General features: G+C 32.6%; 1 protein-coding gene across 2 annotated transcripts; it reads left to right on the plus strand.

Annotated features, from left to right (window-relative positions):
* The first annotated feature begins 13,817 nt into the window (after window positions 1-13,817).
* On the plus strand, window positions 13,818-16,173 carry LOC120120788 (thioredoxin M3, chloroplastic-like). Of its 2 annotated transcripts, none has more exons than XM_039140315.1 (2): window positions 13,818-14,041; window positions 15,631-16,173. In XM_039140315.1, the coding sequence occupies exons 1-2, from the start codon at window positions 13,882-13,884 to the stop codon at window positions 15,942-15,944; spliced, it is 474 nt and encodes a 157-aa protein (XP_038996246.1). In that variant the 5' UTR covers window positions 13,818-13,881; the 3' UTR covers window positions 15,945-16,173. The 2 variants fall into 2 exon arrangements, with proteins under 2 accessions (XP_038996246.1, XP_038996245.1); XM_039140314.1 differs by having other exon boundaries at window positions 13,822-14,041; window positions 15,625-16,173.
* Window positions 16,174-26,926: the final 10,753 nt, after the last annotated feature.

The raw sequence follows: 26,926 nt of genomic DNA on the forward strand, positions 1-26,926 counted from the left end.
ACTATATATTATATAAGTTTTCAAAAATGATTTTAAAAACTATATATTATATTTTTTTTCTAAAATATTTTAAAAACTATATATTATATAGTTTTCAAATGTGTTTTAAAAATCATATATTATATACATTTTCAAAATGTTTTTAGAAACTATATATTATATACGTATTTTCAAACGTTTGCAAATTATATAATATATATATATATATAATAAAAAAATAAAAAAAAATATGAACAAAAATGAGTATCTACAGTTTTAATTAAGAATAAAAAACACACCATAATTCTAAACTTGAAATGAGAAACGGAAGCTAAATTAGAAAGAGTTACCGGTTGTGCAACTGCAGTAGGGTATGTGAAGCTCTGAATGGTAACACCAGAGTGGGAGGAATACGAGTTGGTCGGAGTCAACTCAGGTAAACAAGGCTGGGGATCCAAAGACGGAGTGGCAAAGGGAAAACTTTGCCGGAGAATGCATCCCATTGTAATTACTTTTTCTCTTTGGTTCTTTCAAATCGAACCAAAAAAAAAAAACGTGAAAATTAGTTCACTCTAGGAAAAAGAAGAAACTGTAGCCTGGCCTCCAATTTAGCTGAGAAAAGAGGGAGAGGAGGTGTTGAGAGGGACCCAATGTCGACGTTTTTACACGTGTCAATACCATCGTGGAGTGCCACGTCATCAATAACGATAATATCTTTACCCAATGTCAACTGGATAATTATTTATTTTTTTCCGCGCGCTCTCCCTCTCTGACTCCTACCTCTGCAAATCGGATAATTCGTTGACCGGCGACACGAACTCACGCGCTCTTAGTCGTTCCCTTTTCCATGCAAATTTACGTGCTGCGGCATTTTTTTTATAGAATTCCTCGTTTGTATTGTATTACTTCATCATGATAGTCTAGAACTGATATCAAATAGTTTATGTTATATTTTCATTAATATTATGCAATGTGTATCAACAAGTGGCATTTTTTTTAGAATTCCTCGTTTGTATTGTATTACTTCTTCTTGATAGTCTAGAACTGATATCAAATAGTTTATGTTATATTTTCATTAATATTATGCAATGTGTATCAACAAGTAGAAACTAAATAAATTTAATGGTTAAGGGAATAACTATTATTTTTAATAGTCTCAGATTCGATCATTTAAACATCTACAGAAGTATAATTATTATCTCTAGAGGTCGTTGATTCAAATATCTACATAAGTATAAGTTTCACTGTCAATTGATCGAAGATATCTACTATATGTAAGTGGAATGTAATCTATGATCATGGGTATACTTGTTTCATAAAAAAATAAATTAGAAAAATAATTTATAATTTTAGAGAAAATTATTTTCTGGTTTTCAAAAGATATTGTGTTAATCATTTTGTAACATTTGATCATTTTCTTATGAAAAAATATCTTACACTGATGTAAAAAATAAATATTGATATCGAAGAAAAAAACTAACACATGCATACATATGTACTCATATACTAACAAATTTAGAAACTATTATAATATTGAAAAGTATATAATATTAAAGTAAGAATATTACATTTTAAATATTTTAATAATTAATAATTTTAGAAATTGTATAAAAATTAAATGTATAATATTATTTTTGGTAAACTATTTATTTAGTCACACATCTATTACTTAATTTATGTGTTATTTATTTAGGAAAATGTTAGTTTTATCGACGTGCATATGAAGACTGCATATGAATACTGTTCAACTATGTATTTATTTATTTATACATGCATTGCATTTTATCTTTATTTTTAATTTTCTGACTGTCGGAGGTCTTCCACGGAAGCTGCTCTTAACCTGGCGTTGGGGGCAGCCTACTAACCTACATCCCCCTTATCCCATTGCATATGGGAATAGGCTTTTGTTGTTGTTGTTGTTAGCTTTATCGATTAACTGAATAACGCCAAGAGGGGGTGAATTGGTCTTTTTAAGAATTTTGGTGGAAACAATCGAAAAATAAAAATTTTGCACAACAATTTTGAGTGATTCAATTTTCTCAATCAAAGTCTACATCCACTACCTTAACATCCATACTAAGTATTTCTCAAATCTACTAGATTTGGTTACCTTTGATGACAATGTGTATCTTTACAACAACCGACAAAGTTTATACCCAAAAATCTTATTTACACTCTTTCCACAAGATAAATTACAAATAAAGCAAATAAAGAGAAAACCACACAAGGTAAATGTGTTTGCACTAACTAACCTCTCATCCAAATCACACTTAAGCAAAATAAACAATGAAGCTCACAAGTGTGTTTACAAGAAAGAATTCGACAAATTAAGCACAAAGAAATACTTTGAAGTTGGTAGGTTGGTTCAATATGTTTTTTTGTTGACCTTGGGAAGCTTTGACCTTCAATTTATACCTCCTCTATTAATTCTAGTCATTTAGTGCAGTTGGGATTATTAAAATCGTTACAAATTATTATAGTTGTTACCTAGAACCAAAAGCAACATTTATTACACAAGAGATTGATCCTTTGGTGAAAGGGATCGATCCTTTTTCAAATAATTCGACCGTTACAAGAAAGGGATCGATCCTTTAAGGGGAGGGATCAATCCTTTTTTGTAAAAGGATCGTTCCCAAACCTACTGGAATCCAAGGGATATATCCTTTTTCAAGGGGATCGATCCTTTTCCTAAGGGATCAATCTTTTGAGCCATAGAAGCTTGGAAACTTAACTTTAAAGCGCAAAAATGATCGAGTAAGTTTTTAAAATGGTTCAAATATGCTGAAAAACATTTAAAACATATTTTTCAAGTTAATTTAGACTTTGAATTATTTTTTATAATTTTTTTTATAAATTCAATTAAGTCGAAAATCAATTTTGCAATTTATTGTTATATCAAAATCTTAATTCAACAATCTCCCCTTTTTGATATAAAAAACTATTTGAAAATTTGTTTTTGAAAAATGCTCCCCCTTTCAAAAAATAATGAAGGATTTATGAATATAAAAATTTAAACTTTAATTTTGATTTGAAAAAAAATCATTTTTCATTTCATACTTCTCTTTTTTGTTATATAAAAAATAATTCATAAGTTAGTACAATATAACAAGGAGATAAAGTATTTAAAACAAGCTAGAATCAAGAATAAGCATTAAGGCACCAAAAGCATGAATATCCCAACATAACAAATGCATATTAGTTCAAATATTCAACATAAAAACCAACCAAATATCAAATCAACATAGGTTCATAATACCAAACATCCTGGGTCAAATATCCAAATGTTGCAAAGTCTAAAGTCCAATAATGAAAATTAAATGATATGCATGCCTGAACTAAGATAGTGATGAAGGGGGAATGAAAAATTCGTCAAGATGGCGTTGGATCGCTCAAACTTCCTCGATCATAGGAGCCTTAAGAGTATTCTGATAATGTTCGATCGCATCAAAGCGAGAGTCGACATGGATTTGGAGAGAATCAAAAGACTGAAACATCATCTTCTCAAAAACCTCAAAAGAAATCTGCGGGAGGTGTCGGGTCTACACGAGCCACTCTCTCGGGCTCCTCGCCAACGTCGTCGTCATGAGCCTCATCCATGCACTCATCTCTATTGTAGTCATCATCCATATGCTTTCCGTGGCGGATAAAAACCCAATGCACACTACAAGAAATTGCACCTTTAGTGATAGTGTAAATGGTCACTAAAAACATTAAATTTAAACACTAAAATGGATAGTGACAAAAATTTCAAGTCGTAACTCATCACTAATAACTCTGTTACTAATATATTAGTGATTTTTTTTTGAAAAAATTGTCGCAATTGTTAATTTTTCATGACCATCTAGTCGACACTATTATCAATATAAATTGTGATGAACTTATTCGACACTGAAAACATATTTTGTGACCATCAATGTTGTCACTCTAAGTATATATTTAATGACCAAATGTTCGACACAATTTTCAATGGAAATTTTGATGAATTTGTTTGACATTGAAGATATATTTTGTGACCATCAATGTTGTCACACTAAATATTTTTTTAGTGACCAAGTGTTCAACGCTATTATCAATAGAAATTGTGATAAATTTGTTTGCCACTAAGAATATATTTTTATGACCTCCAATGTTATCACACTAAGTTTTTTAATTGACCAAATATTCTACACTGTTTTCCATTAAAATTGTATGAATTTTTTTAACATTAAAAATATATTTTGTTACAATCAATGTTGTTAGATTAAATATTTTTTTAGTGACCAAATGTTGGACACTATAATCATTAGAAATTGTGATAATTTTTATCACTCAAAATATATTTTGTGACAAAGCAAAGAAGTTACAATTACAATTAATAGTCACAATACTTCTTTGAATTATGATATTTTTTACACTAAAATCCAAAGTTGCTATAAAAAAATAACCATAATAATTATTTTCTGTAATGAGTACATCATAATAAATGAGATTTAATTAAATTATAAAATATTGTTAAAACTACGACTACTTTATCATTTTATCAATAAAATTCGGAAAAAAAACTATTTAAAAGAAAATTAACTCATCTAAAATACAATAAATGTTATAGGATAAAAATATAACATCCAAAATAAACTGTAAAAAATAAAATAATTCATAATGTATAGTTTCAATATTGAAATATGAAAAGATCTCGTTAACGGCCTAAGCCAAATACTCCGAACCAAAGTTCACTCTTTAATATATTCCTACAGAATAGACAACAAGAGAAAAAAATACACGTAAATTAGTATGAAAAATTAAATATGTCATAGTAAGAGAAAAATAAATTAATTAGTATGGAAAATTAAATATGTCATTATGCAATGTTAATTAAAAAAAATATTTATTTAATTTAAATATTGTACTTATATTGTCAATTGCAGAATTTTATTGAGATTCACTAGTTAACAAATTCGAGATTAACTTTTCATTTGCAAATAATAATTTTGTTGTAGTTCTATAATTTGTTTTATATGAAACAGTCTAGATAAGTCTTTATCTTCACACTTTGGGGTGGAAGTTATCAAAACTTAAACTTTTGTTTAAGAAATTTAGAGTGATTCGACTTTCTAAAACAAAGTCTATATCTTAGCATTCACACTAAGGATTTTTTAAATCCACTAGATTTGTAAACCTTTTAAGGACAATGTGTAACCTTACAAACACTTCAAGGTTTACACCCAAAACCTTGAATACACACTCTCCCAATGAGTAATTACAAATTTAGCAAACACAATAAAAACCTCACAAATGCAAATATGTTTGCACAAATTAAGCACTCACCAAAATCACACTTGAGTAAATTTAACAATGTTGCTCACAAGTGTGTTAAAAAAATTGACAATTTTTGCTCTAAAACTCTATTGATGTTGGTTTAATCTTGCAATTGACTTTCTTATTGTTCTCCATTTGAATCTTGGTCCCTTTTATATCTTCTAACATCAATCTAATTGTTTGGAGCTTTGGGGGATCGACCTGAGTCGTTGGAATCATTAATTTTGAGCATTTAATGCTCACCTGTACATTTGGTATCAATATCGGAATGTTGGTATCGAGACCGAGCATTCTAATAATCAAATTTATAGTCGATGAACCCTTGGTATCGATACTATTTGAATGAGTATCGATACTATTTGAATGAGTATCGATACTCAACTATCGGTCTCGATACTAGGACCATGGTTTCGAGACTGAAAAGTCTTCTGGGATTTTGGTATCGAGACTAGCACACTGATCTCAAGACTAGGAGGGTTTTTTGTGTGGCTAAAATACAAGTATTTTGAGTTTTAAAACAAAACTTACAATTTGTGAAATTACTTAAGAACTCTTATGATTATTTTTCACACTTAAAACTCTTATTTTTCACACTTATAAAATACAAATTTTAACAACTTAAATCATTTAAAAATTCATGTTATATCAAAATAAAAAATTAGTTCAACAAAATCATCGACGATGATGGAGGTATAGAAAATGATGGTTCCTCAACAGCGGTCCTAATGGTCTGGGAGACGATCGATATTCAAAAATCTGACTCAACAGCGACGATGCATCTTCATCAGTGACGGCTAGCTTTACTCGAAAGAATGACAACATACATTGAATCTTTTATTTTCTGTTTGGTTTTATTTTTCACGCTGTTGGAAACATTTATCTTCAACCTTTTAGGTTTCACTTAAAAATTAGATATAAATGCTATTAAATTTATTATTAAATTTTCCCATTAACTTCTCCCTCTAATGCTAAAAAATAGCCTTTCAACATAATGCTATTGTAGTTGAGATATCGGATAGCTAAAACATAGGAGCGTTTACTTTTTTTTAACACAATTTAAAAAATATAATCGATAAAACTAAAAATTATTATAAGATAGTATATTTTTAATTATATTAATTTATAGTTGGGATATTAATCTAATATAGCTTAGGTAAAAGAAATTCTTTAATCTAGCAATATATAATCCTAACAATATATGAAATACTTTATTATTTTTGCAGATACCCAAAAATAAGAGCATCTTATTTTATTTATAGTTTCAATATAATTAATAAAATTAATAGGTTAACATATTCCTAAATAAATAAATTTATTATTTTCCATGGAAACGAATGTTATGCTAATTTTATTTAATTGGTGACAAACTAGAAAATGACAAATAATTAGTCAAAATTGTGACTATGGTTTACTTCTGATGTAATTTTTTAAATTGTCACGATTACATCATTATGATTAATTATATCATCTCAATCATGATTAATTATAGTAACTATTTATTAAGTCGTTACTATTAGATAACTTCCCTGAGAAAAAGGAATTTGATGCCAAATTGAAGATTTTATTAGTAGCAAAATTATAATGATGATGAGATTCTAACACAATTATGCAACTACAATGATAATATTATACTTGTGATGTAATTTAAATGTCACAATTAGTAGCATGATTTTTGGTCACTGAGGTTATTTTCTCTTATAAATTTACCGGTGACAAAATGTTTTTGTAGCAATTATGAATAATAATAATGACTACTTAATATGTTGCTACTATTACATTATTCTTTTTTAAAAAAAAAAAAGAGTCGTTGACAATCTGAGCATTTCATTAATGGCAAATTAATGATGACAACTTGCCTTGGTCACAATAAGATATTATTAATGATGAGTTACCTGTGATGTAATTTAAATTTGTCACAATTATTACTAAAAGAGTGTCTAAATAGAAATAAGTCACAATTACTCGTGTCAATTGTGACAAAAATAATTTTCATCGCAAATAACCAAATAAGATTATCGCATGTTTACCATTATAAAATGATAAATTTACTAGTGATAAAATGTTGTTATCACAATTATGAATAATAATAGTGACTAAATATGTTGTCACTATTACTTCATTTCCCTCTAAAAACAAATTGGCGCCAATTCAAACATTTCGTTAGTGATAATTTGATGATGATAACTTGTTTTGGTCACAATAAGATACAATTAGTGACGAGTTACTTGTGATGTAATTTTAAATTGTCACAACTATTGTCAAAAGAGAGGCCAAATAGAAATAAGTCACAATTACTCATTTCACTAGTAACAAAAATAATTGTTGTCATAAATAACCGCTTTTTGTCTTAATTTTTTTATCATCACAATCAAATTGTCATTAAAAATCATATTTGTTAAAGTGACATGGATCCTTCGGGCTCCTCCATGTAGCCGATCTTCGCCATGGTGCCACGACCAATGGTCCTCTCATTAGAAGGGTATGTGCCCAAGCTTGTAAGAAATGTCAACATCAAGAAGTTCAAATAAGTTACTAAGATACATTCCATTGGCAAGGTTCGATCGAGCCTTCGATTTAATGACACTCACAATATTGTTGAAGATCATACTTGCGAGGTGAAGCTTAAAACTATGTTGAATGCAAAATATCCACAAATAGTCGCTCTCGCGAACGATAGAACATTTTGTGCCTCGAGCAAAGATGTAATGGGAGACAATGAGATGGAGTAAACGACCACTAAGGGAGAAAATGATGGCTTTATTATTTAGAAGGCACATCTCGGGAGGAAAAAGGCCTTTTACATTGTCATCACCGGTAAGAGGAAGGTCAAAAGATTGGGCAATGAAGTCAACGATAACAGTGATAGTCTGACCCATAAGATATGAGACAATGGTCTGATAGATGGTGCCATCACGAGTAGTGGATAACACACGAGCATTCGAGTAAAAACCTCAAACCAAAGTGCGATTAGTGGGGCCATGAAAGTTGAGAAAAATGAAAAATTTCATATCCCTTAAATTTTGCTCGTAAGGAAAACCCTAATTGTTTAAAAATTCAAAATCAATTTTTAGGGTTTCCTTAATAGGTCAATATGAAAAAAACGAACTAAAACACTCATGAGCTTTGGTTTTTCGAAAACATTGGTTAATCTAAGAATCAATTTGACTCGTGGATTGTCCCTTTGAAGTCATTGTTTTTCGTTTTGGCATTTTGATGAGAAAGTGTTTTTAAACCAAAAAGATGTTTAAGGGATGCTCAAAAATAATTTAGGGGAAATTAAAAACAAAATTTTGAGCTTAAAAATATGGTATGACCAAATGATTTTGGTGGTGGTTTTGGTTGGGGACTTTTATCGAATACCTTGTGGGAGTAAGATAAAAATTTGGGATTTTGAAAGCAATTGGTTATGGGTAAGGCTCCTTGCAACAAAACAATAGTTTTTACAATAAATAAAAGTTTTCTAACCACCTAATTCAACCCAATTAGTCTGAATTTAAAAAAAATTAAAAAGTTAGGGTTTTTGATAAATCTTACACAAAGTGTTGATTCTTCAAAAAAATGAAGAATGATTCATTGAGAGGATCAAAAGGGATTTATTTTGGAACAAAACCCAGTTGTTGATCCGAAATAAATATTTTTGAAGAAAATTTGAATTTGGGAGGTTTTTTGGGTTTTTGCTTCGAAATATAGGGTGAAAATGATGAAACACGTACAAATAGCCTTAAACAATCTTTCTCCGCAAATTTGGCCTAAAAGAATTGATCCTTTTTACAAAGTGATTGATCCTTTTTCTGGAAAATGCAAGGGATCGATCTTTTTCACAAAGGGAACAATTTTTTTCTCTAGAAAAATGCATTTTTACTCCAATGACCAAATTGGATGATATTAGACTTGAATTTTGATGCAACCTAAGTCATATTATTGAGAGAAAAATTAAATTTAATGACTTAAAGGATTCTAAATGTGCATGAATGTCAACTTGAAACATCAAATTATAAATTTTTTTATTATTGATCAATCTAGTCTATAATTTGCACAACTAAAGTTCAAATCAAGTCACACAAACATACAATGGCTCTAAAGATCCTAAACATGCATAATTTCAATTTTGCTACATTTAAACATCATATTCTCAAAATTAACATAAATGATGAATACAAAGCAAGGAGAACATGATTTCACAACAACAAACAAAAATTGCACATTTAAGGCTAAAATTATCATCATAAGAAATAAGACCATAAAATTGAAACTCGTACAATAATAACTCCCCCAAACTAATTGCAATTAAACACTATTTGGTGACACTTAATCATGCATATAAACATATAAAATCATATGAAGAAAAAAATTGTATGAAATTGAAACTTGTTACCACTTGAATTAAGGTTGATTTCTTAGGTCTCCCTTTCGTGATATTCCTTAGTCTGTTTTAGAGCTTCCAAATTCATTTTTATTGCTCACCATTGCTCCAAAAAACCTACAAGAGACATATACTTGATTTTTGGTACCGAAATTGCTTTGGGTCCTTGATTGTTAGTTTCATTGCCTCTAGTTCCCTTAGAAACGCATACTTGTCTTATTTTATAAAATTTTCTTTTCTTTATAGGACAATTATTATAATTATGACCATGATAATGACAATGCGAACAGTTTGTCATTATTGACTTTGATGAATTGTTAGAAATAATTTCTTTTTCTCTTCTTAAAATTTCAAGCTTGTTTTTCAAATCAAGATTTTCTTTTTCAAATTACTCAATTATAATTTTTGAAAAATCTAACTACTTTTTAAGATTTCATTTTGATTTTCAAAATCCAATTTTGCCTTTAAAATAAAATCATTTCAATTTTAAACTTAGAAATTATTTTCCTATATTTGGAATTCATGGTCTAAAATTCCAAAATCATATCATCATAAACATCTTGTAACTCATCAAAAAAATATAAATTTAATTCATTTGAGTTAGAAGATACATTTGAATCTTCTTGGATGACCATGATGCAAAGGTTGACTAATTCATCATCCTCATCATCGGTGGAGTCTTCATCACTCCATGTATCCACAATAGCCTTCTTCTTTGGCTTGCTTGATCCCTTCTTCCTCAATAATGGACAATCATACTTGACATGCCCCATTTTTTTACAATTATAACATATGATGAGATCCTTCTACTTTTTTTGATTTATGCTTCCTTTCTTTATATTTGGATGACATGAATTGCTTGAATCTTTTGAAGAGTTTGACCATCTCTTCATCTTCTTTTTCATCCTCTTAATCGAAGTTACATTCTTCATGTGTAAAGGATCTTAAAGCAACACCAACTTGCTTTTTATTTTATTTCTTATCTTCTTCTTGTTCCTCCTCTTTTACCATCAACTCATGAATGAGCAAGGAACCAATAAGCTCATCAAGAGAGAGACTTTAGATTCTTTGCTTCAATGATCATCTTCTTCTTAGATTGCCAAAACTTTGGAAGAGCGTAAATCATCTTTCTTAGAAGTTTTTCATTAGGGATAATCTTTATATCCCTTGAGGCCATTGACAATTACCAAAAATCTATTTGTCATAGCTTTAATGTCTTCATCTGGTTTCATCTTGAAATTCTTATAGCTATGGTTGAGAATACTGATTTTCATTTCTCTCACTTCATCGGTCTTTCATGAGTAACTTAGAGCTTGTTCCAAATATCCTTGGCATTTGAACAAGATGAGACATTTTCATATTCATCTAGGCTTAATGAACTAAACAAAATGTGCATGGCCTTAGTATTAAGTCGAAACTTTTTATTCTCTTCTTCTACTTCACTCCACCATTTCTCTAGTTGGAGTAAAATGTCCGTTCATCATGATGTTGCATGCTCCCAAATCATTTTCTTGAATAAAAACATCATCTTATTCTTCTAATAATCATAATTAGCTCCATTGAAATATGGTAGCTTATTGATCGGTTGTGAATCTTAAATGTAGTAGGAGCCAAATATTAAAGCCTTCTTTCTCGGTTTATAGAGGAAGTTGATAAAGCTCTCCTAGGACCTTCTCAAGCTTGTTAAACCATCCATAGAGACCTACTGTGATACCAATTGTCAACTATCGATCAATCAAATAACGCCAAGAGAGGGTGAATTGACCTTTTTAAGAATTTTAGTGAAATCAATATAAAAAATAAAATTTTTGTACAACGATTTCGAGTGGTTTGACTTTCTCAATCAAAGTCTACATCCACACTAAGGATTTCTTAAATCCACTAGATTTGCTTACCTTTGAGGATAAGATGTAACCTTAAAATAACCCACAAGTTGTATACTCCAAAACCTTGTTTACACACTTTCCACAAAAGGAATTACAAATAAAGCAAACAAAGAGATAACCCCACAAGGAAAATGTGTTTGCACTAATTAAGATCTCACCCAAATTATACTTGAGTAAAATAAACAATAAAGCTCACAAGTGTGTTTACAACAAAGAATTTAACAAATTCAGGACAAAGGAATACTTTGAAGTTGGTAGGTTGATTCAATATATTTCTTGTTGACCTTGTGAAGCTTTGACCTTCAATTTATACATTCTCCATTAATTCTAGCCATTTGGAGTCGTTAGAGATCATTTTTAGTTGTTACCTACAACCAAAAACAACATTTATTGCACAAGGGATCGATATTTTTTCAAATAATTCGACTGTTGCAAAAAAGTGATCGATCATTTAAAGGGAAGAGATTAATCTTTTTCGTAAAGGGATCGATCCCAAACCTCCTAGAATCCAAGGGATCAATCATTTTTCAAGGGGATCGATCCTTTGGTGAAAAGGATCGAGCCTTTGAGCTAGAAAGGCTTGAAAACTCGAATTTAAAACGCGAAAACGTTTGAGTAAGTTTTTGAAAAGGTTCGACTAAGTTGGAAAATATTTAAAATATATTTTTCAAGCTAATTTGGAATTTGAATTATTTTTTATAAAGTTTTGATAAATTCTATTAAGTCCAAAATCAATTTTGTAATTTATTGTTATATCAAAATCTTAATTCAACAAAAAATTCTACAACGCTCGACAAGCACCGATGAGTACCACTAACGATGAGCACCACTGAGCACCATTAATTTATTTTATAAAAATTTAAAATTCTAAAGGACTCAATGTATAATTATAAATTATTTAAAATTTAAAGGTAAATTATTTAAAATAAAATATTAATTAAATTATTTTTCATAAATTTTAAACAATTTTTAAATGATTTTTAAAGGTAAATTATATTTTTTATTGTTAAAAAATTATTATGAAAAGTAATGTAATCGATATTTTATTTTAAATAATTTACTTTTAATTTTTTAACTAATTTATAATTTATATTTTAAGTCCTTTAGAATTTTAAATTTTTATAAATTAAATTAATAGTGCTCAACGATACTTATCATTAGTGGTGCTCAACGATACTTATCATTAGTGGTGCTCAGCGATGCTCGTCGAGCTTGACAGACCCATCCATATATTTAACTATTATTTTTTCAAAATGATATTTAGATTTATGGGTTATTTCTATTTTGACCATCTGTCGTTAAAAAATTAATGATAATGCTAACGTGACACTTTTTTTAAAAAAATTGTTAATACTGATGTGACTTTATTTTATAGTGACACATCAACACCATCATTAATTTTTTAACGACAAGTGATAAAAAAAAGAAACAAAATGTAACATTAAATATAATTTTAGAAAAAAAAATAGTTGAGTAGCCAAAATAAAACTTGAGTCATGGATGGGTGACCAAATAAGTAATTTAAGCTATTATTATTATTTTATTAATATAGAGTAAATACAAGATAATATTTGTTCAAATAACAATCTCAACCATTTAACATTGGAGACTCACACCCCTGATATACCTCATACTCGAACTCGGGACTTCAAGGAATAACAATAATTCCTTTACCACTGGAGTCGCTCGGTTTTTGCATGCTATTATTTTAGATGCATATGTTGAGGTAATATTTTTGTTCCGTTTTGATAATTAAACTTTATTTTTTCAAGATCATACATAATATTTAGTTTATGTTTTATTTTAATACTCTATTGTTAAAAACTTAACGATGATGTTGATGTGTCAATATAAGATAGTGCCAAGTCTTCATTAAAAAATGAAAAATATTACGTGAGAAATTATGTTAATTTTTAGACGATGATATACCAAATTAAAATTTAAATTAAACATTAGATATGATGTGTCACCATAAGATAGTGCTAAGTCTTTATTAAAAAATTAAAAATATTACATAGAAATTATGTTAATTTTTAAACGATAATATACCAAATTAAAATTTAAATTAAACGTTAGATATGATTAAATAAAAATTAGATACAAAACAAAAGTAATAATTTATATACTAAACTTATGATTTATCCAAAAATAAATTGTTTCCGGTGTAGTAGGCTGAAATGGGCCCCACATTTTGTAGGTATCTGGATGGAACACAAAACAAAACAAAACGTGAGTTTATTTTCCATTTGATTTCTTGTCCTCGTTTTGTACAGTGATGAACGGCCGCTAATAGTGATACGTGGAAAGGTAAAAGCAAGAAAAATCTCCCAAAACCAAACAGATTCAAACCTTTCTTCAATGGCTTCTTCTACCTTGATTACTCCCTCTTATTTTGCTTCCACGACACTTCTCCCCTTCGCCTGCAACCTCAGCTCTTCAAGGATCTCATTCCCTTCGAAAAACGCCTCCTATAGCCTCCCTAAACCTCTCGAGGCATTCTCTTCTCCTGAATCCAAAGGTATTCTCTTTCTCCTTGCTCCACTTCTTCACCACTCTTTCAAATGTTGGCTTTTCATTCCATCTGCTCCTTTAATTTATTATTTATGTGCTTTACATGTTATTCATATTTGATCTTAGATATATTGACTAGATTCTAAGTCTAGGATTGAAACATCGATAAAGGATTGATTTACAACTGTGAGCATGGTTTATCGCTTTCCTCAAATGTTTGGTGTTTCTGATTGGAAATAAGCTGATATTTAAAGATCGTACTTTATATGAAATTATATTTTCGTAGAGGAATTTATGACAGGGAACTGTTACTTCTTTTACAAAATGTAATTAACCAGTAAAAGGTTCATTCACTGAGCAGCTCCATGAACAACACTTTAACAAAACCAAAAACAAAAAGAGTAAAATATCCCCATAGTACGAGGGAATTTTTGCATTAGTTTCATGGTTACAAGAGTTTGGCTTAGTGAATTGGATATGGAGTTAAATTAAAAAGGTTATCTCCTAATCTTTCTCTGAAAGATAAGTAGTTTTCCATTCCTTTCAGAACATACCATTTTATTTTTGTTCCCTATTACCACCATCGACCATAACATTAATACCTTAATAGCAAAGGATCTATGTCGTTATTCTTATTCAATATTCATGATATCTAATTCTTGAAACTTATAAATATGCTCCAATGGATTTTACATATTTTCTTTTCTTACTTTTACTATTTATTGAAACTTATTGATGCACTATATACTTCAGAGTTTGCTCCAATCTTCCTACTTTTCATCTCCTAGTCGTAGCATTTCTTGTAAAACTTGTTTGCCATGCTTTTCTCCTTCTTTCCAAATAAGCCTGGAATGGTGAACCGTCTGGCATGGGATGGGATATTTGATATCCAAGGATGATTTACATTTTTTCGGCGCCAGTGATATAGGGTGGGTGTATAGATATTTATATATATTTGTCTCTTTGTACTGGTAGAATAGATCACAGGAAAATCTTCTCATGCTGTAAAGGTAAATTATTTGTGTGTATTTGTAAGTTTTCAAAGGTGATTCCCCTTTCTAAAATGGATATGATCTATCATTGAAAAGTTTGTTGTAGCAATGTCTGGCAGCATCCTGCTATGCACCAGTTAATCTATAACTACGGTTTAAGTTTGAAATAATGGACCACAAAGAAGTTAGTATTCTGGAAAAGTAAGATGCCCAGTTCTCCTTGTAAACTTGTAATTGCATATGTTAAGGGTGATCAATGTTTTGTGACTATGTCATTTATCATAGTGGTCGAATCCGTTGAGATATTACCAGCAGCCTGGAATAGAGCTTTTGTATTTGGGATATCAATTTATTTTCTAAAATTTAGGAGCTGAAAGAAAACGAATAACAGAACCGAACAAGGTATCTCGCTGCATCCCAAAGGCAATGATCTCATGATGCTTCAGTATTAAACTATCATGAATTCCAAGCATGCATTTCTATGTTGAGTAGTTTCTTCTAGTTTCTGCCTCTTGCGTTTTGCTGCAATCTTACCGATGATTGTACACAACATTTGAAGGCTACATTGACCTTGTTCCATTGATTGGTTTATCCATAGCTGCAGTTGTTACTAAAGACACATGGGAGAAATCAATATTGAACAGCGATTCCCCAGTTCTCGTCGAATTTTATGCAAGCTGGTGTGGCCCCTGTAGAATGGTTCACCGGATTATCGATGAGATTGTAGGGGAGTATGCCAAGAGACTCAACTGCTTTATTCTCAATACGGACAATGACTTTCAAATTGCAGAGGATTATGAAATTAAGGCTGTACCGGTCGTGTTGCTGTTCAAAAACGGAGAGAAGCGAGAGTCCATTGTCGGTACCATGCCAAAGGACTTCTATATAGCTGCTATAGAGAGGGTTCTGAAGTCTTAAAACAATGATAATACTGCATAACTGGAATCTCCGGTAAAGGTTTCAGGTTTTCTTGCATATATATTTTGTTAACCGGATCATGAATGCATAAACTGTGCATCATTTAGTTGTATCTTGCTGGTTTCTATTAACACCATAGCCTGGAAATGTTTGGTTTGATCCTTCTTGGTTCATGGTTTTCCATTTTTCAACTAAAATTGGTACCTTAAAACTTTAAACTGTTCTCTCTATACAACAGGAACAAAATATTATTAAATGGGACAGTTTACCTTTAAAAATAAATAAAAAAATGTGACAATTTTATCGTATGGATTATCATTAGATATAATGAGAGGGGGATCCAGGAATTCAATTTTGGTAGTTCATTGATTGATAGTGGTCCGTTTGTTTCAAAACAGATTTTAGAAATGATTTATTGTAAAATAAATTATATTTTCTGGAAATCATCGGATATTTTATTTAAATTTTTTTTTAACATATTTTACATAAGAGAGAAGATGAATTTTATTTTTAATGAATATTAAATCTATAATTTAGGGGAGAAAAGAGGTGTTAACGAGGAATTTTCAATCACTAGCTTTAAAGATTATTGACAAATATTTTTTTAATTAAAAAATAATTAAAAAGAATGAACATATGATTAAAAAATATGTATTTAAATTGATTGATCCATACAATCATTTGTATATATTTGTAATATTTATCTTACTTAGAATTGTTAAAAAGAAAATAACTGTTATTTATTCTTTAAAAATATTTGAGTCAATTATACCTATAAAACGAATTGATCATTAGATAATTTTAGGCAAAATTTTTAGGATAATGATATGGAAAAATTACTTGAATAATGGTCAATCAGAATTATTTGTTAGAATAATGCATTTGTACAGTAACACCAGGAGTCACACTTTGATCAAAGCATTAAATTAGGTGTCGCATGGGAATCCATGCGTCTTGCATGGAAAAAATAGTGTCGCATGGACCACCATGCGTCTCCTTTCCTCCTCGGACCACTGTGCGTCTCCTTTCCTCCTCGGACCACTGTGCGTCTCTTCCCTTGGTCATGCAGAGCACCGTGCGTCTCCCCCTAGCATGCATGGGCCATGCATAGCTATATTACGTAACCTGCTCATTAGATACAGTTATAACGAGCCATGCTTTGTATAATCCATACCCTGACACTACAAGTTGCTAAAAAAGTTATCTATATTAAGTAGCCTGCTCATTAGATACAACTATATTGAACCATGTCCTATATAATCCATACACTGACACTACAAGTTGCTAAAAAAAACTATGCGTCTCTCCCTAGCATGTATGGGCCATGCATAGCTATATTACGTAGCATGCTCATTAGATATAGTTATAACGAACCATGCCTTGTATAATCCATACCTTGTATATAATCCATACCCTGACACTACAAGTTGCTGAAAAAATTATTTATATTGTGTAGCTTGCTTATTAGAAACAACTATATCAAATCATGCCCTGTATAATCCAAACACTGACACTACAAGTTGCTGAAAAAAATATTTTTCCAGCTATATATGTATATATATATATGTGTGAATGAATCCAAGAACGACCATTAAGAAGAAAGCAACAATTAGTTAAGTGTGAAAGATTTAAGCGCTCATTTGGTGTTTTTTTCGGTCAGATCATTTGGTGAGTTAATATTATTGAAGTACGTGTGAATAGATTTTGTTTGAAGTATTTTATGATTTATTGTTATGTTAATATTATTTTATAATATTTGTAGTTTTATTTTACCTTTACATATTTATTTTTGTTATTATGATTATAATATTTTTATATTATAAATAACATTTTACAATTTATGATCATAGTATAACTATCTATTTATGTACCTGTATTTTTTTATTCTAAATACAAAATTTTAATTTGTAGAGAAAATGAGCAATAATTTTTTCACGATTGTCCATTATAATGGACATATTATGGAAAATGAGGTCGGAGTCGTTTTTCAATATAAAAGACCTATAAATATGATGTTCAAAAGGGATATCATATTTGTAGAAATGAAGCAGGGGATAGAAAGAAAAATTTGAGCTAATTTTGATGGTTTGAAATACAAGTTTATGGTATTTATCAATCTAGTTAGATATGTTGTAGTACTGGTTAAAGAAGATGATGTTATTAGAATCATGATTGGATTACATGAGTTAACAAATGTTGCAGTTATTGAGTTATTTGTTGAGGTGCGTAACATATCTGATGTTCCTAGGTCATCAAGAAATGTAGGAACATCAGATATGTGTCTGGAAATTCATCTCAAATGACTTTTGGAAGTGAGCTTGAGGACCTGACATAAAGGTTGATAAATAGTTTTATGGCGCTATTGGAAAGTGAAAATGAAGTCGGTGGGACACCCGTGACAGCATAGTATAGGGCTAGAAGAATACATCATTCAGAATTGACTATTGACGTTGATGCTGAAAATCGATGAGAAGAAATACATGATGATTCCAGTGAAGATGAAGAACATGATGAACCCGTTTTGGCCGACGATGATAATGTCTACGGTGGTGGTGCACTTGATTTCGGAATAAATGAAGTTCTAACACCTTATCAACCTACTAGTTACATGTACGAGATAAATTATGATGTGATGAGGGCACCTGAATTCCCAGACATGCCACATTTAACTCCATATCACATGGTTGAATCATTCAAAATTCAGTTGAATTTTCAGTTGGGGTGTAATTTAAGGGGAAAATGAAGTTATGTTGGCGATTAAAAAGTATTCCATCAAAGGCCATGTTGATGTCCATGTTGCAAAGTCCAACCAAAAAACCATATATGTGAATTGTGTTAAATAACATCAAAAGTGCAAGTGGAAGATTAGAGTATCAAAAATTCAGATGAACGATGTTTGAGTCGTCACAAGGTACAATGGTCCTCATACATATTTGTGAAACTCCATCGAACAAGACCACCGACTATTGGACTCTGATGTAATATACGAATATGTGAAAGTGTTGGTTGAAAAAAATCCAAGGATCCCTTGTTCAGTGTTAGTTGCATCTATTCGAAGCCAGGATACCAAGTAAAATACAACAAGGTTTGGAATTCGAAGTTGAAGATAATGTAGCTGACGTATGGAGATTGGGATATATCGTACAATGAGGTACCATATTTGTAACACTCTAACCCGATACGACACACAGTTGACCGATTAGAACGTCGCATGAAACCACCAGAGCGACAACCCAAAAAATCTTTTAAAACACCCATAGTGCAATAATTAACAACCATTTAGAACCATGAAATCATATGAAATAATATAATTTTACAATATTGGGGAGCTCCCAAAATAAATATATCAAAAGTACAATCGAGTATTTAAAATCAGTTACGACTGTACAAGAAGGTCTATGAATTATACATGCTATCTAATAATATAGACTCAAGACGTACTATAACTGCTTGATTGTCTGGAATATCTGCAAAGATATCGACTCCTCGAATCCTCCATTTATAGACACACGAACAGAAACACAATTCTGAACACTGAGCTCACTATCCCAGTACCACACTAACAACAATTCCATACTAAAAATGTTCATGCTAACATATCGGTAACATAAGTGAGTATGCACGTATACTCACATTATTCTAGGGTAGACGTCATGGTAAGATTGAGGGATTACTCTATCTCGGAGCTCATGTACCCCTTTAGTCTACGGTGGATGTAAATATGGAATTACTACATCGGATTCAACACCCAACTAACCCACCCCTTGCAAGTGTTGAGGTCTTGTGCCATGGTTAGTCATAAGTGCCTTGTGCAATACCTACCAATAACCAGACAATCTATACTTCGTAACTAACATCATCTACTAAAGTAAATCAGGCATCCTTGTTTTTTCCCGAGCGTCAAACAAGCTAGTATTATGTTATCATAATTAATGTTGTTCATAGTTGTACTTTGTTCATAGTTAACGGTTCTCTCTTGTAGTCTTATCCGACTGTATAAATATAGGCTTTCTTGGGTCCCTCACATCAAAATCCCTTAAAATTTGGGCTATTTGCCCAATTCCTAACCTATTTTATTGATACTGACCCTCTAGTATAGATACTCATGTTTTAGTGTCGATACCCTATGTGAGTATCAATGCCAAAAATGCTCACTAAAATATCGGTCTCCATACCAAGACTGGGGCTCTCGAGACCGTGAGTCTAGTATCGATACCCCATGAAGGAGTATTGATACCCCTGCTTTGAAAATCCCTTTTCTTTCAATAACTACTAGGCGATATCGATATTATTCTTCTAGTACTGATACTCAGGCTCATATGTCTTACTTAGGCACGAAAATGGCTCATTAACTACCCTAATAACCCTATTGAGGTTCCCAAACATGTTTAAAGTCTTATGTGAGTTGTAAGGATCACAAAGAAAGCTTAAAATAATACTAAAACATCAAAATGTGTAATCTACATGAACATTCATGCAAACTTTACCACTATATTTAAAAGTTAGAGATGCATTTCCATTTACCACTAATGATATGTAAGAGATGTAAATGTGTGACCTTAGCTTCTTAACAGATGGAAACTGCTTCAAATCACCCAAGGTGCAATTTTTCCTTCCTTTTCACCTTAGAGCCTTCTCCCACCTCTTGCACTAATCAAAGAACAGGTAGATGATTTCCCAACTTATTTAAAAGCTTATGAAGGAGAAAACATTTCCTATAACTGAAATGTCTCCAAAATCGGACTGAAATTCCCCAAAACCTTAAACCTCACTAAACCCTCATTTCACTACAAAGGCTCAAATATTGTGTTTGAGGGCTTAATTTGAAGCTCTTCAAGTGGTGGTTTAGATTCTTACCTTAGAATTCTTGGACTATGCTGAAGATATAAAAGTTCCACCTTTGCTCAAGTCTTGGAGATGAAAGAAAATGGACAAAATGAAAGAAGAAGACAATGAAATGTGGTGAAAACGAGGAAAGAAAATCTGACGTGAAATCATCAAACTATTATGGGAATTCAACTTTTATTTCAAACTTGGGTCTAATTGCTCTTTTGGTCATCCCACTTCTTTGTTAAGATTAAAAACACCTTTTTTTATCTCATATTGAGCTTAAGCCAAGCCCAAAACCACTCAAATTTGGGCCAAGGTATCCTCTAAGTTAGATTATTTATTATAAGGCCCTAATGTCTAAAGCCCAAAACTCTTAACCTGAGATTTGGGGCATTACAACTTTCCCCTCCTAATAAGAAATTTCATCCTTGAAATTTTCCTGAGCAGAATAGATGTGGATATTGAAGTTGCATGTTTTCCTTGGTTTCCCAAGTTGCTTCTTCAACTTTATGGTTCCTCAAAAAAAACCTTCACTAAGGGAACCCTCTTATTTTTTAACCCTTCGCTCACTAAGGGTAAGATGTGATAAGGGTCAAACCGATACCTCCTAAGTATAAAGATGTAGAACACGTTGTGTATGTGCTCTAACTCTAAGGGTAGTGTTAACTGATAAGCTATCGGTGTAACTCTCTCGAGTACCTCATAAGGTCATATAAAACGTGGGGTAAGCTTTTCTTTGGGCCCAAACCAGAGTACTTTCTTCTATGGAAATACTTTGAGGAAAACCTTATCCCCCACGGTAAACTCAATATCCTTGCATTTCAAATATGCATACAACATTTATCTATCATAAGCTTATTTCAATCCACTTTGAATCAATCGAACCTTTTCTTCGATCTCTCTAATCAAGTCTGAGCCCACTATCTTTCCTTCGCTAAACTCGGTCTAACAAAGCGGGGTCCTATATTTGCTCCCATACAAATCCTCGTACGAAGCCATCTGGATGCTAGACTGGTAGTTTCTATTGTATGCGAATTCGGCCAGTGGTAAATAGTCTTCCAACCTATTCTTAAGGTCTATGATGGTACATAAGCATATCCTCTAAAATCTGAATAACACGCTCAGACTGGTAATACATCTGATGATGGAACGCAGTGCTAAAGTGGAGTTTGGTGCCTAAAGCCTCATGAAGAGATTTCCAAAATCGAAAAGTGAAAGAGGATCTATATCTGAAATGATCAATGACAGTACGCCATACAACCTCATGATCTCAGGGACATACAACTGGGCTAGTCTCTCAAGGGTAAAATCCATCCGAATCGGTAAGAAGTAAGTGGACTTTGTCAACTGATCAACTATAACCCACACTGCATCATGTTTTAGTCTAGTTATTGGTAACCCTGTCGCGAAATCCATTTCATGTGATCCCATTTCCACTACGGTATCTGAATCGGCTGAAGCAACCCTGAAGAAACCTAGTATTCAGCCTTGACCTGCTGACATACCAAACATTTAGCTACATACTCAGACATCTCCCTTTTCATGTCTGGCCACTAGTATAAGGATCAAAGTTCTTGGTATATATTTTTTCTACTCGAAGAGATTGAGAGTGGACTACAATAGGCTTCATAGAGGATCTTATTACGTAATCGTTTGTCAGAGAGAACACATAACCTACCTCTAAAGAAAAGTTCCCCATATTCTCTCAGCTCAAAACCTAAGGCCTCACCCTTGTGGACTTTCTCTATGCGAGTCCTTAAGTGACTATCTAAACTCTGAAACCTCTTAACCTCGCCCACTAGCTCGGGCTCTAGTCGCAGCTCGATTAATAATCCATCATCACTAAATAAGCTCAGACGTGCTAACAACTCTCTTAGCTCTAACATTGACTTTCTGCTCAACGAGTCGACAACTACATTCACTTTCCCTAAGTGGTAGTAGATCACACAATCATAATCCTTTAATAGTTCAACCCACCTACGTTGTCTCAAATTCAACTCTTTTTATGTTAGGATATACTTGAGGCTTTTGTGATCGGTGAAGATATGACATTTTTCGCCAAACATGTAGTGCCTCTAGATCTATAGTACAAAAACTACTATTTCATATTCTAAGTCGTGGGTGGGGTAGTTACGCTCTGAGGCTTGAGTTGACGAGTAGCATAAGCTACAACTTTCATTCTTGCATCAGAACGTACCCAATACCATTTAATAATGCATCACTAAATATGGTGAAGTCATTTCCCGATTTCGGTTGGGTTAGCAATGGGGCTTGGGTTAGAATGGCTTTCAACTGCTTGAAACTTTTTTAAAATTTCTCATCCCAAACAAAATATACTCTTTTTTAAGCATTTTAGTCATCGAGGCGACGATCGTCGAGAAACCTTTTACAAATCGTCGATAGTACACGACAAGGACTAAGAAACTATGTACTTCGGTAATATTCTTCAGAGATTCCCACCCCAAAACAACTTGAATCTTCTGAGGGTCAAATCGAATGCCATCCGTTGTCACTACATGGCCCAAAAACGCAATTTCAGACAACCATAATTCACACTTCCCAAGCTTAGCAAACAATTAACGCTCTCAGAGAGTCTATAGAACTATACAGAGGTATCAGTCGTGCTCATCCTCTGATCTTGAGTTCATAGGTATGTCTTCTATGAACACCACCATAAATTGGTCCAAGTATAGGTGAAACATTATATTCATTTGGTCCATTAATACCATCAGGGTATTGGTGAGTCTGAACGATATTACAAGGAACTCATATTGACTATAACTTTTCCTAAATGTCATCTTGTCTATGTCTTTATCTTTAACTTTCAACTGGTAGTACCTCATCCCTTAAGTTGGTAAAAAAGGTCATCTATCTTAGGGAGTGGGTAATGATTCTTGATGGTTAACTTATTTAATTGATGGTAGTCAATACACAACCTCATTGAACTTTCATTTTTCTTGATAAAGAGAACCAACGCACCCCATGGAGAAATACTTGGCCGAATAAAACCCTTTTCTAACAATTCTTGAATCTGAGCCTTTAACTCTTTTAGTTCCATCGATACCAAACGGTAAGGGGCAATGAACATCGGGGCTGAACCTGAAAAAATCTCAATGCTAAACTTTAACTCTTGATCGAGTGTTAGTCTTGGCAATTCCTCTAGAAAGACATTTGAGAAATCTTGCACTGCTCTAATATCTCCCAGTCTCGGGACTGTGGCTCAAGTGTCGTTCACGTGAGCTAAGAATGTCTCACAACCTTGGTCTAACATTCTTTATGCCTTGATGGTTGACATAATCCTTGGACACCTCGACTTCTCACTAATCATTACAACCTTGATTTCGTATACCTTCTTGAGTTTAAACTATCTATCTTTACACCTCAAGCTAGCATCATGCTTTGAAAGCTAATACATTCCAAAAATTAAATCAAATTCTCTAAAGTGAAGCTCTATGAGATCGATTGGAAATATTTTGCCTTGAATTTTTACTGGGCAACGACGGTGGACTTGGTCTACTAAGACGTCTAACCCTAGAGGATTGGACTCTCTGACCTTCATCTCTAGATCATCGGCTACTAAGTTTCTTTCCTGAGGTAAGTCATGACATATGTATGAATGAGTGGATCCTAGATCCACTAGTGTTATAACCGGAATAGAAAACACTGTAAATGTACCTAAGATCACATCTATAGGGCTACACTCCTCCTAAGCTCTAATGACATACTAACATGAGGTCACCCTATGCTTGAAACCAACTGTTAATCTCTGCAGCTCTACTATACTGCCCTGAAATATATTTCTCGCCTCTAGCAGATCCCTGACCCCTAAGGCCTGACTGAACATATCTCTGGGTCTGATCTACGGTCCTACTCTCAGTCTCTGGGTAATCCCGAATGAAATGATCCATCGAGCCACAACCAAAAACATCTTCTTGTTCTAGATAGACATGTCCCAATGTGCCTCTTCATGCATGTTTAGTAAGTAGGGTACGATGTCCCCACATATCAGTTGGCACTCACCATAAAAGTTGATGATAAAAGTCTCCGATGAGACCTGGATCTATCCCCACGATATGCGCTCTATGAAAAGCTTTTGAACTGGCTTACTGGGGTCCTCTATGACCCTTAAGAATCATTGGCCCTCTTGTCCTAAGATTGGGTCGGTCTAGAAGACTTAGCCACCCTCTGACCCTGTCCTAAGGTGGTAATAGGAGCTCTAACTCTCATCCCTAAAACCTTTTCAAGTGCATTTGCCTTACGAGACAGGTCGATAAAGACCCCAGATGGATCTGTAGCTAGATAGGTGAGAATATTGAGGTGGAGGCCCTCCTTGAACCTTATGTAGCCATGATATTATGATGCTACTAACTCTAGTGTATACCGACTTAACCGAAGAAATTTTCTCTCATATTCCATCACCGAACGATCCTCTTATCTCAGGTGCAGGAATTGATCTCTCAGGTCATCCGTGTAAGCCTCCCCAATATACTTCTCTTTAAACCCAGACAAAAATGCTCCCACATTGGCCTTTCTGGCTCCATAGCCATCTCAATTGTCTCTCACCAATCTATAGAGTCACCCTCCAAAAGAACGGTGACACACTCCAAATTACCCTAAGGGGTAAAGTGCAACTAGTGAAGAGTCCTCATAGTCTCCCTCAACCACTAGTGTAGGTGCCCTAGGTATGACACGTACCATGTGCATGAGAAGGTCACCTCGTCGACCCCTTGTCTCTCTAATTCAATATCTGAGGCAAACTCGTCTCCGGATTTACCCGCTAAAGTGACTACGCTCTCTACTATGATCTTGTGGCTAGGATCGGTGCTGTCGCTCATGGCTAAATCCTGAAATTACGATAAAATGAGGAATCATTATGGCTATTCCAGACATAAACATACTTTTGATTCGCTAGGGGCATGTATACTTATATGCTTTTACTGACTCAAATCTGCGAGTCCTAAAACTGGCAAAACCTCCGGCATCAAAACTCCTCCAATCAACTTTAATATATATGCTTGAGTTGCATATAATTCTTCTTCCTCAGTATTATTATCATCAAACTCGAGACCAACTTGAACTCCCGAACAAAAGTTACATGGTAAAATCCAGTATGTTGTAAGTTATATTTAATCAACTGGAGTGACTTCTTGGGAATATTGATTCGATGACACAACCTTATCTCGCCCAGCACAGTGCGACACTCCTCTACACTGTAGCAAACGCCTATCCAAGTAAATAATTCTCAACCTGCAATAGCTGCGATTTTTTTTCTCAACGCATTATCCAAAATATTTTGCCAATGATTTTAAATAAAAAATTAATCCGACGTTGAATTTTTAGGTTTAGGTCGTTATAAAAATTAATTTACTCTATTTTATAGGGATGAGATTAACCCAAATAAAACATTTATGTTTGATACATTTAAGGGTAAAGTATATAAATAGTTCCCAAACTTTTATTATATTTACATTTTAGTTACTCAACTTTTGAAACTTGCAATACAATCATCGAACTTTTAGTTCGTTTCCATTTATATCCTTGTCGTTACCTCCGTTAGTTTTGCTGATGTGGCACTTAACTCCCGTTAACCCACCCCTTTCTTCTTCTCCAAGTTATTTTTTCTTCTTCTTCTCCATGTTTTTTCTTCTTCTTATAAAACGACATTAACCTCCATTTGCTTTATTTATGATGATATGCGGGGTTACATAAGTTGGGATCGGACCAATGAAATGACTCATGCCTTTACCACGAGAAGGATGATATGTTTTCCCTTGATTTTCAAGCTTTTGAGAGTTTTGTTTATTTCATCTGAAAGCAAAATGACAAGGTTTCTCGTCTATCTTGAATTTTGCAAGCTGGGAGAAGGCCTTAAGGTTTTGACACCTCGTATAAATGGCATTGATACCTCTGTTAGTCATCATGGAAACCACTTCCTTATCTAGAAGAGAAGTGATGAATTTTTTTGTTCAAAACTACTAGTTTGTCCAGTGGATAATACATCTGAAACTACTAGTTTGAATCATTAAAGGATTAACTAATAATTTCATACAAAGTACCCATCATAGAACTAACAATAACCCAAATAGAAAAAATAAATAATTAAGCAAAATCTATTTGGAGTAACTAAGAGAATTTAAAAAATGATTTCTAAA

Source organism: Hibiscus syriacus, unplaced genomic scaffold (assembly GCF_006381635.1).
Source record: "Hibiscus syriacus cultivar Baekdansim isolate YM2019G1 unplaced genomic scaffold, ASM638163v2 tig00110348_pilon, whole genome shotgun sequence".
Classification (NCBI taxonomy): Eukaryota; Viridiplantae; Streptophyta; class Magnoliopsida; order Malvales; family Malvaceae; genus Hibiscus; species Hibiscus syriacus.

Coding starts and splice junctions, on each gene's coding strand:
- LOC120120788 (XM_039140314.1), top strand. CDS start 13,882: ATGGCTTCTTCTACCTTGATTACTCCCTCTTATTTTGCTTCCACGACA. Junction 14,042..15,624: donor CTCTTCTCCTGAATCCAAAG/GTATTCTCTTTC, acceptor GTTTATCCATAG/CTGCAGTTGTTACTAAAGAC.